Source organism: Physella acuta, unplaced genomic scaffold (assembly GCF_028476545.2).
Source record: "Physella acuta isolate Inbredline_101_S28 unplaced genomic scaffold, ASM2847654v3 ptg001798l, whole genome shotgun sequence".
NCBI classification, from domain to species: domain Eukaryota; kingdom Metazoa; phylum Mollusca; class Gastropoda; family Physidae; genus Physella; species Physella acuta.
Window position 1 is genome coordinate 175495 of NW_026733308.1, and position 13723 is coordinate 189217.

Below are 13723 nucleotides of genomic sequence, written 5' to 3' on the forward strand. Positions count from 1 at the left end.
TCCGTTTTGGAACTCAGCTTAGGAGGACTGCAGGGTGCCCAACACTGCAAGAAATTTTATTTTTTTTCAGTTGTTTTTTTGCAGACTTTTTTCTCTCGGGAAAGGGGGGGGGGGCGCTTAAAATTTTCTTGGGGGGAGGGGGGGGGGAAGGCTATGTTGTAAATTACAAAGTAGACATAGCAACAATTTTAATAAAATGTGATAACGCTTGCAAACTGGAATTGAAGGAATTAGTACAAACTTTTGAGACGTAGGAGGCAAGTAAAATTTGATTTTGATGTCTACTTATAACGTGTATGCGATTGATAATAAATCAGTAAGTCACTTCTAATTAATTGTTTTCTTATACAATTGTTTTAGTAATTAATTTGTGTGAAAGGGGGGCGTTTTAAGAAGTTTTGCCTAGGGCGCTAAATAACATGGCGCCCCCCTGCCTAGATGTGTTGAGAGGGAAACTTGCCGTGTTTCGGATCTGTAGCGACATCAAACAATAAACACCTTGTCGCGTGCAGGTAGCTTGGAGATCTTTAGTCTAATGTAGTCAAATCACTTTTCAACACATTTATGTAACATTCAAGTTTGTGTGCGTACACACACGTTTAAAGCTATTTATTATTAAAACCATTCAGCTCTGGTTTATTTCTAGTGAGATTTTAAACCAAACCTACTTCTTGTCGAGTTTTTAGTCCGAATGTTATTTATTAACAACGAGCCGACCTGCGGCATATTATACGCCGCTATTTAATTGTTGTTTTTTCTACTTTTCAGTAATTCATAATTTCTTTAAAACACTATAAGTAGCTCGTTAAGGACGATACCCCCCCCCCTCATTCCCCCCCCCTCCGTTAAAGTAAACTCCACTTAGTTACCCCCCCCCCCCCCCCCCACCTCCTACGTTTAAAATCGTTTCAAACTAAATTATCTCCCCCTAATAGTCGTCACTAAACCCGGCTCTGTTTGTAAACATTTAGAGTGAACCACAGCTCACCAGACCATGTAGGGGTGGAGGTGGTAGGGAGCGCGTTTACAGCTTGTTTTGTAGCGTCTCCCAGAAGAGAATTATATATATAGATTCATTCGTTAATGCAAGCAGCCACTGTTAGTCAACTTGTCCCGAGATCTACTACACTCGGCTGGCATCGTTCATGTTGTTCTATCGTGTTTATGTTCACAGAGTTACTGGGTAATTGAGTTTATTTTTATGTCATTGTTTTAAGAAGAAAGAAAAAGAGTTGTTGATATTTCCCAATTTTAAAATTTATCTCATAATATAAAGTTAATTTAGACTTAAAAAAAAATTGACAATTAAACCGTTAATTATTTGTTTTGTATCTTTGTAAAGTTTGCTTTTCTGGCTGCATCAAGTTTCCATTTTCTGTAAGTCTTGGATTATATTTTCTGTAGGTCCTACATTCTGTAGGTCTTTGACTTCCGTGATTATCTGTCTTTTATTGTATTTTCCACTAGTTCAGTGCCAGATTTAATACTGTTTACAAAGCTTAATGATTTACCAGTTGAAAAAATTTTTAAAATATTTTTTTAAAGTTTAAAAATATGTTAACAAAAAAAAAAAAATCAACATCAATATTTATAAACACCCAACATTTTACAATTCTCAAGCGAATCAAAATATTTCTTAATACTTAATACACATTTGAGACTTTATTATTATTTGATTCCTGTAATATAGTTTGACTTTTGTCACTTTCAATTAAAACTAAAATTATTAACATCATAAGAAGGTAGGACAATCATTAATTACATGAATCAGTATCCTAAAAGGCAGCAACCACCTGTTGAAGCTTGGTTACTGGGGTGGAGAGTAGAGGAAATTATCTTTTCCCGTTTGTACCCAGACACACGGGACGGATGAAGTAGAGTTCATCTGTTTCAATTACCTCGGCATACAAGGGGATAATGTGGTCAGCACTATGCCCAGTCGTATTGTTTCTCTAACACGAGTTAGGTACCCATCCTGGGCTGGGTGAACTGAGGGACGTTCTACTGACTTGAACCCGGATTCGAACTCGAGACTTTTGGCTTAACAGGCCATATAGGGAATGAGAAATGAGAATTAAAAACTTGAGGTTTTGCTGGGGGGAAATACACATTTAAATTGTTTAAAGCAGAAACGTCACTAATTTATCGAGGGGTATGCGAGGTAAGTTGGAATAACGTAGCCCCGTGTGATTGCGTTTGGCCGAGTGCTAGCAGGGCTTAGTCTGCTAGAGCGAACCTCCCTCCTCCCTCTAATTGAAATAAGATTTGACACTTTAATAACAGCAAATTAACATCTGTCACCGGACACCTGCTACTCCAGCCGGCCCTGGCTGAGGTAATCATTTTCACCGCTTAAGAAAGGGATTACGCCGCGTTGTTCGTTAATCCGCGCGCTGTTAGCTGAGATAGGCCGCGTAAAGTAGGCTCAGAAGATTACATTCTTCCCACCCCAATTCGCCGATCCCTGTGCGAGTTCTTCTCTGACGGAGTTTCTTAACTGGAGAGCTAGTTCTTCCGAGGCCGAAGCCACCTCAGAAAAACAGAATGGCTGTCCCTCGATTTGCTGGTGACAATGGCGGGGGATTTGGTCACGCTTTTGGTTGTAAATTGTCTGGCTATCGTGTTACATAAACAAAATGGCTCGGTGTGATTGTGTGTCACGGGGCTTTAAGCCTGGAAACTGTCTTCAATTAGACGTTGTCTTACCGACGTTATCCTTTCTACTCGACACTGACATGGCCCTTGCTGTGACACTGACAGATGCATCGGCATGGGGAGTGGCACCAAACTTTACGGCCACACTGACAGAACCCTGTACTTTGACACTACACTGACAGAACCCTGTTCTTTGGCACTGATAGAACCCTGCACTTTGACACTGACAGAACCCTGCACTTTGACACTGACAGAACCCTGCACTTTGACACCGACAGAACCCTGCACTTTGACACTGACAGAACCCTGCACTTTGACACTGACAGAACCCTGCACTTTGACACTGACAGAACCCTGTACTATGATACACACAAAACTCTATATTTTGACATTGCCATATTTATTAAATGCGACACTGACATAGCATTTTCTTTTGACGCTGACTTATCTACGCCAAGGATTTCAATTTAAAAGTCTGAAAGAAACACTGTCAGTGGCCAAAATCACACTCGAGGTCCAAGTTTGCTCTCAAATTGTTCTTCACGTATTTCAATCTTGAAAATATTTGTTCACACAGGTATCTTGTTCCAAAAATTGAAAGGTACTTTGATGCAAAAGTTTTAATATTAGGAAAATCTTCCTTTTGCAAAAACTTATAAAAACCCAGCCGCCCTTCTTTGAACGTGTCTCTAATGACCTCCAGCTGCAGTTCACCTTTGCAACTGGCCACATTTGCTTCAAATGGGTTCTGAAACAGTCTCACTTTTTTCTACCTTTGAATCCATGTCAAAAAAACGCTACTGAAACTGCTGCTTGAAGTCTTTGCTGATCTCGTATGCAAAATACGTGGGGAACTCAGTGGTTGCTTCAGCCTAAAGACCTTGCACTTCTGAGAGTGCGTAAGTTGTTGGCTTGTACTTGTTCCAAACACATGACAAGTTTGGATCTGAAAGCCTTTAGGTGGATGTATAGATCAGAAACTAGATTTCACTCTTTTGTAGTTTTAGGTTCAGAAAATTTAAATGACTAGTTATGTTTGCAGCAGAGGCTAATTTCTATACCCACTCTTCATCAGACAGTAAGTACATCAGCTTGTGGCTTGCCTTTACTTTCAAGGAAGTCACTTATTTCCTTTCTTAACGTAAATAATCTGCTCAGAAAAATTTCTCGCAAATTAGCCATCTTGCTGCTGTGAAATATGGTAAATCTTTCGATTCTGTGTTTCTATCTTTTAACATGTCTTTGAACTATTTATATTCTCTCCGGTAACAGTGCCATACATTCTATGTAGAGAAGCCAGTTCTTGTGTTATGTTTATGCCTTCATCCACACCTTTAATGAACATGAGCAGTTGAGATGTGGAACAGCTGTCCATTATAATTAAAAAATGGCCAAACTTGCTTGCATTTTCGCTATTTGAGTCACGATGTTTTCACCGATATCTGCAACACGGCGGGCAATGGTATTTGCACCCAAAGCTACATTTTCTGGGAATAGTTTCTCAGCCACCTCTAACAAACATTTATTCCGTGGACAAAAAGATCGCCGCGGACCGGATGAGAAGACCTCGCGGGCCGCATCTGGCCCTCGGGCCGTAGTTTGGAGACCCCTGCCTTAGAGTAATAATTCTCTCTTATGAGAAATAAATAAATAAATAAATAAATAAATAAATATAAATATATATATATATATATATATATATATATATATATATATATATATATATATATATATATATATGCTTCCGAAATAGACCTACAACTCACATCAGCTGTATCGTTGACACCTTCACAAGCCCTGTTTGTTGTCACTTATATAACTCTTAACTCTGATCCCCACTCTCTCCACGTTCGTAATGTCCAGTTGAGGCACAGCTTGCCGCGCGGTCTTTATGTTATCGGAACCATCTACACATTATATCGAGTTTAGCGTTACCGACCGTCAGCTGCTCTTTCACTGCTTGCTATGTCATATTTACCTTCACAATCCTGATTGTGAGCACTAGGAAGTGAAGGAGGATGGGAAACATGGATCTCAAACTCCCCCCACCCCCGGTATTGCGGATATCTGGTACCGTTCACATTATGTAAACATGCCACGGATTAAGTTGATGGGGCCCTATTGTTGGCACTGTCTGGCGTACAAGAGCGCAGGCTTAAGGGGAGACTGGGCTGGAGACAGCGCCACCTATCCGTCTTGGCCAGCACCGGTTCTACGTGCCCAAGTGTTAAAACACCTGTTCAATCCCACGACGAGCTTGCTGACAAGTCGCTTTATTCTGTGGGGGAGGCGGCGTAAAGTAAGGCGAATTAGCAGCGTCTTGCTAGTGGGACATTTTTTTCGGGGGTGTATGTCAAAGTTATGGGGGGAGGTAAGAGAAACAAAAAGCGGGTAGCGGTGTCGGCAGGTGCCGTGTTACCGGGCGATCTTGTCGTGACGGGGTACGGGATCGGGTCCGCGCCGAACCGGATATGCGGAGGTGTGAGTGGTGACGTCGGTGCTGTCTTGCTAATTGCAAATAAGTCTTGCGAAGTTTGGGGTGCGTCCTTGACTCGGCGTCATCAGCCGACGCCGTAAAGAAGGCATGCGGTGTTTGGGAGAATATGTTTGTGTCTTTCGTGTCGTCGTCCAAGTTTTTTTTACGGCGTATTACGTCACCGGGCACCTGCAAACGTGTGAAAGGGAACCTTATAGAAACAAAGCGAGATGAGAATAGGGTTTGGGGTTCATCCATGACGTCAAACTTTTTGCATTTTGAAAATAAACTTGAGCAGTTATTTCCCAGTTTTGTGACGATACAAGGAGGTAAAAATTGTCAATAAGCATGACGTCATTTTTTATGACTCTTTGTTCTTTTCGAAGACAATTTCTATTAGCTTGACGAGACGGTTGTGATAAATGCGAATCTTTAGTTCTACTTTCATTACGGCAGGCCCCAATCTTAAGGGGATATGCTATGTTTTTTTCTATTTTTTACAGTTTAAGATCTAAAGCCTTTTGAATACTTTTATTATATTTGGAATATAAAAGTAAGTATTAAACAGCAAAAAAATGGGTCTAAAACAATTTTGGTTGTCATGGAAACCCAAAAAACCTCCGCCATTTTGAATTTTTCGGTACTTTTAAAAATACTAAGGCTTTTTTATTTATGCACCTATAGCAATCAAATTTAAACTGCTTATATTTCAGTATATATTAAAACTTTTGTCACGACGACTTTTTGAAATAATTACCAGTAAGAATTTTGCAAGGTCTAAAAAATCGTACCCTTTTTAGTATTCAAAAGTTTCAAAATTTGCATATTAATTACTAAATACTTTTTTTCTATAAAAGCAATCACAATTCCCTCGTGACAAAAGTTGTATATTTGCATCAAGAACAATAACCTAAAATATGGTTGGCATTGTGTAATAAATAAAAAAGTAGTAGGCTTTTTAGTGTTAAAAACATGCGAACTGAGAAAAACAGCCAAAAGTAACGAAAACTAGGTCAGGAAAGTACCATATCTGTGTAAACTGCAAAGCCGATTGTTAGCTTTGGGTGTTTCCGAGATTTAGGAAATTAAGTTTATTAGATACATGAGAAATCCAGCTTTCCAATGAGGCCAAATACAATATAATGACGGATAAAAAACTTGTCATAGAGAGCTTGTAAGTTTGGGAAAAATTGATTATTTTTTAATTAATAGGGTCATAAAAATCGTAATTCATACACATAAAATATTTTTTCTCTTTAAAGTTATTATTTTCTATATACAAAAATGGACAAAGTATCCAAAAGTGCAAGAAACCCATCATGACGAAAACAAGAAATTTTGTGATTTTTTTCCGCGCATATCCCCTTAAGTCTTGTGTTTTATGTTAGGATAATTTTTTCTGGTTAATCAACAGTGACAAATGATAGCATGGGTAGTGAGGTATGAAACACTTGGAATTTTTTTGTTCCTTCCCAGAGTTTGCCCTCGCCGTCCGGCTCGCGGAAGAACAGAGAGTCTCCCCCACCAGACGTCGCCTCCAGGTCACGTTACGATGTAAGTCACGTGGCTCATTTTTCTGGCCAAAAATTCTAACACTATGCCATGCAGGCCATTTGATTCACCAATAACATCAACACCAAACATGGTCCTATTGCTGTACATTCACTACTTGACTATTACATTTTTGCCAGAAATGTTTAGCTCCTATACTTGTACTTGAACAAGGAGTAACACAACCATAGTAACTAACTCCACTGCAAATTTTATAGTTTTCTTCCCATCTGAAGATAGTGGCCACTTTTTTTCTATAAAGTTTTTTTTTAGCTGTAACAATATAACATAGCCAGCCTGAGTGCTAGACCAACAACCCCTCTAGCTTGTTGGCCAAGCTGAATACAGAGCCCCTCCACCCTCCCTGCTGTGAGCTAAGTCCATCTCTGTCATATGATGGGTAAACTGACACCTGGGTATTCATCAAGGGGTGGGGGCGGCTGGTAACCTGAAGCCAAGGAAGTAAAGAGCCAGTTCAGACACACCTTCACATGGAAGGTGCTAGAAGGTGCTCTGTGATGTATGGCCATTGGGTGTGAAGCTGCCACTCATTTTCTTGTGGGTGGTGGGGATCAGGACATTTGCATTGTCTCCCAAACCCCTGCCCCTCCCTCCCCACACCTCCACCACCTGAACACCTGAAGTGGCACAAGGATTATTTACACCCCATTTTCACCTTAATCCCTTAACTTACATACAAAGCATATGGACTGATTGCTAGCTTAGTTTATTCTTCTCCAAATCTCTCCATGAAATTGGGGTGTGAGAAATGAGTAATTGAGCAAAATAAACATATAATACATTAAGAAAATACTTAAATCATTTCCATTTTTATACTTAATTGCTAATTATTTATCTGTTTAGTTTATGATTAAACTTAAGCTACACATTGATATCAACTATTTAAATAAACTATTTATCACTGTATTTAAAAAAAATATTGAATCTCTTTTATATAGAATTTCCTCCGGATCCGATGCAATCGACAGTCAAGACTAAGTGGTAAGTCAGAGAAATAGAATTAAACTCTTCCTGTTTCCACTAGCAGAATAGTCTTAGTATCAAATCGGTTGCATCTGAACAAGAAAAAAATAAATTTGTTGAATAAAAGCTAAACTGATTTACCAAAAGCTGACGATTTAAAAGAAGAAATAAAACGAAAATGTACGTGAACAGTTTAACAGTCAGTATTACAAGTGTAGTATCAACAATATAGTTTGACAGTCAGCATACCAACAGTATAGTTTGACAGTATGACAAGTGTAGTATCAACAGTATAGTTTGACAGTATGACAAGTGTTGTATCAACAGTATAGTTTGACAGTCAGTATGACAAGTGTTGTATCAACAGTATAGTTTGACAGTCAGTATGACAAGTGTTGTATCAACAGTATAGTTGACAGTATGACAAGTGTAGTATCAACAGTATAGTTTGACAAGTGTAGTATCAACAGCATAGTTTGACAGTCAGTATTACAAGTGTAGTATCAACAATATAATTTAACAGTCAGCATACCAACAGTATAGTTTGACAGTATTACAAGTGTTGTATCAACAGTATAGTTTGACAGTAGACAGTAGAAAGAAGCAAATCTTAGTCTTACAATTAGTGACATGTTTTGTGTGAAATCTTGAAGCTACTCTACCTGTAGTGTCAGTGTGAGCATTGTGTTGCCCCCCACCTGTATAAGTTACCTGAGGCTGTGTATCCTGTGACACCAGACTCTGTAATGGCCTGGTGACACCCAGTACACATGTTGTCTCCCACACACCTGGGCTGGGAGGATGCCTCCCTTGGGGGTCAGGTTTCCCCCTGCCTGTGCAGTGTAGACCAATAAAAATGTTGACTCAGATGTATCTATACACAGATCCAGTTTTCCTGACAGAATGTGAACCCTCCCCACATTACCTCCTGGGTGATTATGAGGTTACTGTTTCGGTGGATTAACTTTCACATGAGGTTACTGTTTCGGTGGATTAACTTTCACGCAGGATTAATTATTGTAGCAGGATTGGGCATCATAGTTTTATGTCTTGTAATAGAACTTGATACAGACAACTAAAGATTATTTAATTAGTCACATAGTAATGAGAACAACTTAACAAGATGCCATGTTTGTTTGTTTTTTTGACATTTTTTGTACCAGCATCTTCTGCCTATAAAATCTTAATTGCTAAATTAAGGAAGTAGTTTTTAAATTAAAAAAAATAATTAATAAATAAAATAAAGACTTGATACATACTATAATGCATGGAAAGCAAAGTTTTAAACAGTATAACTTCTATATACTACTAAAAGTCAAGTTTGTTTACATGTTTGAATATTTATTTGTTTGTTTGCCTGATCGAAAATTGTGATATGTTCGACTCTATCTGGAAAGCTGTAAAATGGTATGCAGGTAGAGAATAATTTTTTAATGCAGACAGACTGTTAATCACACATTTATTTAAAGACGTTAATTAATTTATTGATTTATTCCTACGCAGAATAACCCATTTTTTTTTAAAATGTTAAAACCTTGACTAAACTTTGTGGGAATAGTGACGTCACAGGTTTTTGTTTACTCTTTAGTACAATAAAATGGCGGCGTCTTTTGAAGAAAATTGTGTTCCCATTCAAAAGTTTAACGCGTTCTAAATCTAATTTTCTGTCGGTCATAACTTTAACAATACGTCCGTTTGCTGTATTTATTACGTCCCAACACTTATATCAATTTTCAACTGTCTTTTTCATTTAGTTTTACGATAAATTTCTCTAGATCTAAAGATCAGCTATCGAAGGAAATTTATGAATCTAGCCTAGATCTAGATCTAGCCTAGATGTAGGTCACTAGATTCAATGTAAATTCTACATCTAGAATCTATTTCAGGCCTTAATTATTTTATATAAATCTTTGTTTGGCTTATTTAAGATAAAATTTAATTTGAAAGTTAGTACTACTAGACTTATTTTTAGATCTAGATCTAGAATCTATACGCGTAAATCAAGTTGCATAAGGAGACACATAGTATAGTATAAAAATTCACTTGTGACGTCACGAGTAAATAGCTAAAATGGTAGCGTAGTCAGCTCTCATGCAGGAGGCACGGGTTCTAGACCAATATGTCAATGAAATTTTTTTTTTCAATTTTTTTTTAGATGTGAATGATAACGTTGCCTATCTGAACTTGGCAAGATACAGGGCAGGTGAAGTAGAGTTCATCTGTTTCTTTGTCCTAAGCATATGAAAGGATAGTGTGGTCAGATACATGCTCGGCTGGAATTGTTTTTTAAACGATAAAAACATGTTGTCTGAGACTTGGCAGGACACTGGGCAGGTGAAGTAGAGTTGAGTAGGTCACCTGTGACGTCAGTTTATGAAGGGATAGTCCGAAATCGGTGTTTTCGGTGTTTTTAAAAGATAAAAAACATATATTTGAATGTGGGGTCTGTTTTTTGTGACGATAAGTGACACTGCAGTAGCGTACCGAGGAGGGGGGGGGGGATGGTAGGGGAGGGGAGGCGGGGGGTGGGGAGGGGAGGCGGGGGGTGGGGAGGTGGAGGGGGGAAGGGGGGGGGGGACATATGTTGGGGCGCCAAAATGGTTTGGAAAAATAAATTGATAGGTTGAGGGGGGTTCAAATCGAAAGTTTGAGTGGGGGGGGGGGGTGCACATCAAAAGTTTGAGGGGGGGGGGGGTTCAAATCGAAAACTTTGTCCCCGGGCGCCGGGAAGGGTCGCTATGCCTCTGAGTGACAGACGTGATGTTTTTTGATGGATGACCCCCGAAACCCACAATTATCCAACGGATGACGGGTATTCTAGTAACACCTGAAATTTGGAATGACGTTAATGCATTTGATAACTGAAGTTTACTTTTTAAGAGATTCATAGCAAATCATCCCCCTGACTCCACACGCGCGCACACACACACACACACACACACACACACACTCTCTCTCACTCTTCCTTATCTCCTCCTTATCTCCTCCCTCTCCCACCCCCCTCACTTGTGTGTTGACAAATTTAGAGCATGATGAGAGTATAATGATCACTTTGTAAAAGAGCTACCCAGGCTCTCTCCTGTCTCTCCCCTGCCTCTCGCCCGTGAGCCAGCCATCTTTAAACTGCAATGAAAGATAATTGCCTGACCTGATGAGTCTGTGCAACTTGCTCATCACATGGGCTTCTCAGTTCAGCCATAAAAACAGCAAAACATTTTTTTAACAGCATTTGTTGTTAGTTTGTGTCCAAGAAACATTTTTTTAATGGTTGAGAAATTCTGGTCTATAATTATTGTAAAAATAAAAAAAAGATCAAGATTGAAGTACAAGCAATGTTGGGTTAAAAAAAAATATTTAAAATCCCTCAATGTCTACTTTATGAGACCTACAGCAGTTTTTCCATTATCTGCTGTGTGTGATTAGAGTTACTCCCCTTTGAAGCTTGTGGTGACACCTAGTGTCTCCAAGAAACGTGATCACCCATTCACCCCATTCTCCCCAATCTGGATCTTTTGTGTGGAGGGAAATAAAAAGTTGGTTTAATGATCTTGATGAGGTGCGAAGTAACTCCTCTATCTTGATGAGGTGCGAAGTAACTCCACCATCTTGATGAGGTGTGAGGGAACTTCTCCATCTTGATGAAGAGTGAGAAATCCTCTATTGTAATAAGTAGCACAATCAACATAAGGAATGCTGAAAATGTGCTTCACTATAGAAATCCTAATCGAAATTCTTAAGCCAAAGAAATCATTCTGAATTAAGTTTAATTGTATGATCAAAGGAAAATTCCTAACTTGAGCAGTGTCAGATAAAGTTGTATGTCTAGACTTTATCACACCTTGCCTTATTGAGTTGATTTTTAATGATCCTACTTGTAAGTTCAGCTGTTAATAAGATGGTCACTTAAGGATTATCCACATGTAAAACACAAAAAAGGAAACTTATGGAAACAATCAAAAATCAAATCAAAGCGTGTGGTATATCAAACTTTTCTAGAATATCCCCTGATCCCAAATGACGCAATATAAAAAGGAATTAACCACCCTAAAACTGTTGCTCTGTTGCAGTGCAATGCAATAATTGAAAACCAATTGTGCAGCCAGTTTGTAAAATAAAAATAACTTCATACAAGACATTTAGAGCTCTATGGACACCAAATTTATTTTTTGCACACATTCTTTGAGGGAATGTTGCCCACTGTCCAGTGGTTGTCATATAGTATGTGATATGATATGAAACGTGTGGCCTAGTTGTAGAGAGCTAGACTACTAACCCAAAGTCTGGAGTTGGAATCTGGGTTCAATTCCGTAGAATGTCCCTGAGTCCACCTAGCTCTGATAGTTACCTAACTCAAGTTAGGGAAACGAAGGCGGCTGGACATAGTGCTAACAACACTGTCCCTTTATATGCCGAGGTTGTCTGAAGCAGATGAACTCTACTTCATCTGCCCATTGTGTTATGGGCATAAACAGGAGAAGATGATGATTTGATATGATCCTGTAGAAAGCAAGAGATTCACATGATAAATGTTGCAATAGCTGGGTACTCATTCTCTGCATTTTAAAATCTTTGTTTACAGCTCGTAGTCGCAACAAGAAGAAGAGGCCGGGTGATGAGAATGTCAAGGAAACTGTGTGCCCCGTCTGTAACGACAGAGTTTTGGGTGTGGCTGAGGATCTCAACGCACATGTGGAGTTGTGCCTCAAACAGGTATTTCAGCTGTTGGCTGGGTGTATGTAGGCAGGTGTTTCAGCGCTTGGCTAGATGTATGGAGACATGTTTTTTAGTAGCCGTAGTCTGTTTTAATATTAAAATATGTTAAACAGGTTGAGTATTTTTATGTCTGATGGTAACTTCTAGTCTTAGAAAGATAATGACAAACATTGCTTTCATCCAAGAAATGTTATTTTTGCAATACCTTTATTCTTTAAATGTATTTTTATTTTTAAAGAATTCAACTTTAGCTCACTATATTTTTCTTGAAGCCACAATGAGAAACTTGCATGTAGTGTTAACTTACAAATACAACTTTTTTACTCCCAGAGAGATGGTGAAGAGGAACCTGTAGATGTGGAAGGCGAGTATGAGGAATATGAGTGGGCGGGGCAAACCAGGGTCAGGGCCACCTCCATGTTAGAGGGTGGATTTTCTGGTAAGTGGGCGGGGTCAGAGAGATTGAGGACCCCATCTAATGTGGTAGAATTGGTTGCATCAAATATAATTTAATTTAATTTGGCTTGGATTAAAAGTGGTAGAATTGGTAGCATCTCATATAATTTAATTTGGTTTTGGGTTAAAAGTGGTAGAATCTTTTACATGGTAACATGAAATCTATTTTGCTTTGTTTTGGATGAAAAGTTGTAGAATTTTTTGTATCAAATATTAATTACTATGTTGCCTGTGCCGCACTGCTTGTTTATGTCTTTTTAAAAGTGAAAATTAGGCTACAGAAATTCAAAATGGGTTCATAAAGAATTTTTTTTTACATCTTGAAGGTCAAGGTTTCCAAACTGTGAACAGTAAGAGAGGATCAGATGAGGATGGGGAGTTAAATGTGGATGGTGATGACACAGAGGAATATGGAAAACCACAGTATCTTTTTTTGTGTTTTAAGTTAATCATTTTTAATTACTATTTATTGATAAATAACTGGCAAATCACTATCTTTTTACCTTAAAATTTGTAATAAGCCACATGTTTTTTCCGTCAAATGTTGCCAAGTAAACCAATCATAAAATTCAAACATTGTGTCACCCTGAACCAAATATAAGTAAAATAAATTCCTTAACTTGGTGAAGATTTAGTGAGAAAGACATTCTACCCCTGGGTTCTATGGGCAGCAGTCCGCACAATGACAACAAACCACCTAGATCTCACCTGGCTATAGAGAGCAGGTAAGTTTTTTTCACAGCCATAACCAAATGAAGTGGTAACTTCTTTTGTTGGTAGAGAAAAAAAAATTTCATAATAGTAGTTTTATTTTTTTTAATTGTAGGTAATACTCCTTAATTCATTTTAGTGAAAATTAGCTGGATTGTATTTTTTCCCATAATAGTT

The 13723-nt window shown here is 38.5% G+C and overlaps 1 protein-coding gene across 1 annotated transcript in view; it reads left to right on the forward strand.

Moving 5' to 3' along the window:
• The window catches only part of LOC131930550 (E3 ubiquitin-protein ligase RNF220), a 52005-nt gene that overhangs the window by 35277 nt on the left and 3005 nt on the right, over window positions 1-13723 (forward strand). The window contains exons 5-10 of the mRNA XM_059287094.1: window positions 6608-6685; window positions 7642-7684; window positions 12246-12376; window positions 12710-12818; window positions 13162-13258; window positions 13465-13560. Of these exons, the coding sequence (XP_059143077.1) occupies window positions 6608-6685; window positions 7642-7684; window positions 12246-12376; window positions 12710-12818; window positions 13162-13258; window positions 13465-13560 (554 nt within the window). The remainder of the gene's footprint in view (window positions 1-6607; window positions 6686-7641; window positions 7685-12245; window positions 12377-12709; window positions 12819-13161; window positions 13259-13464; window positions 13561-13723) is intronic.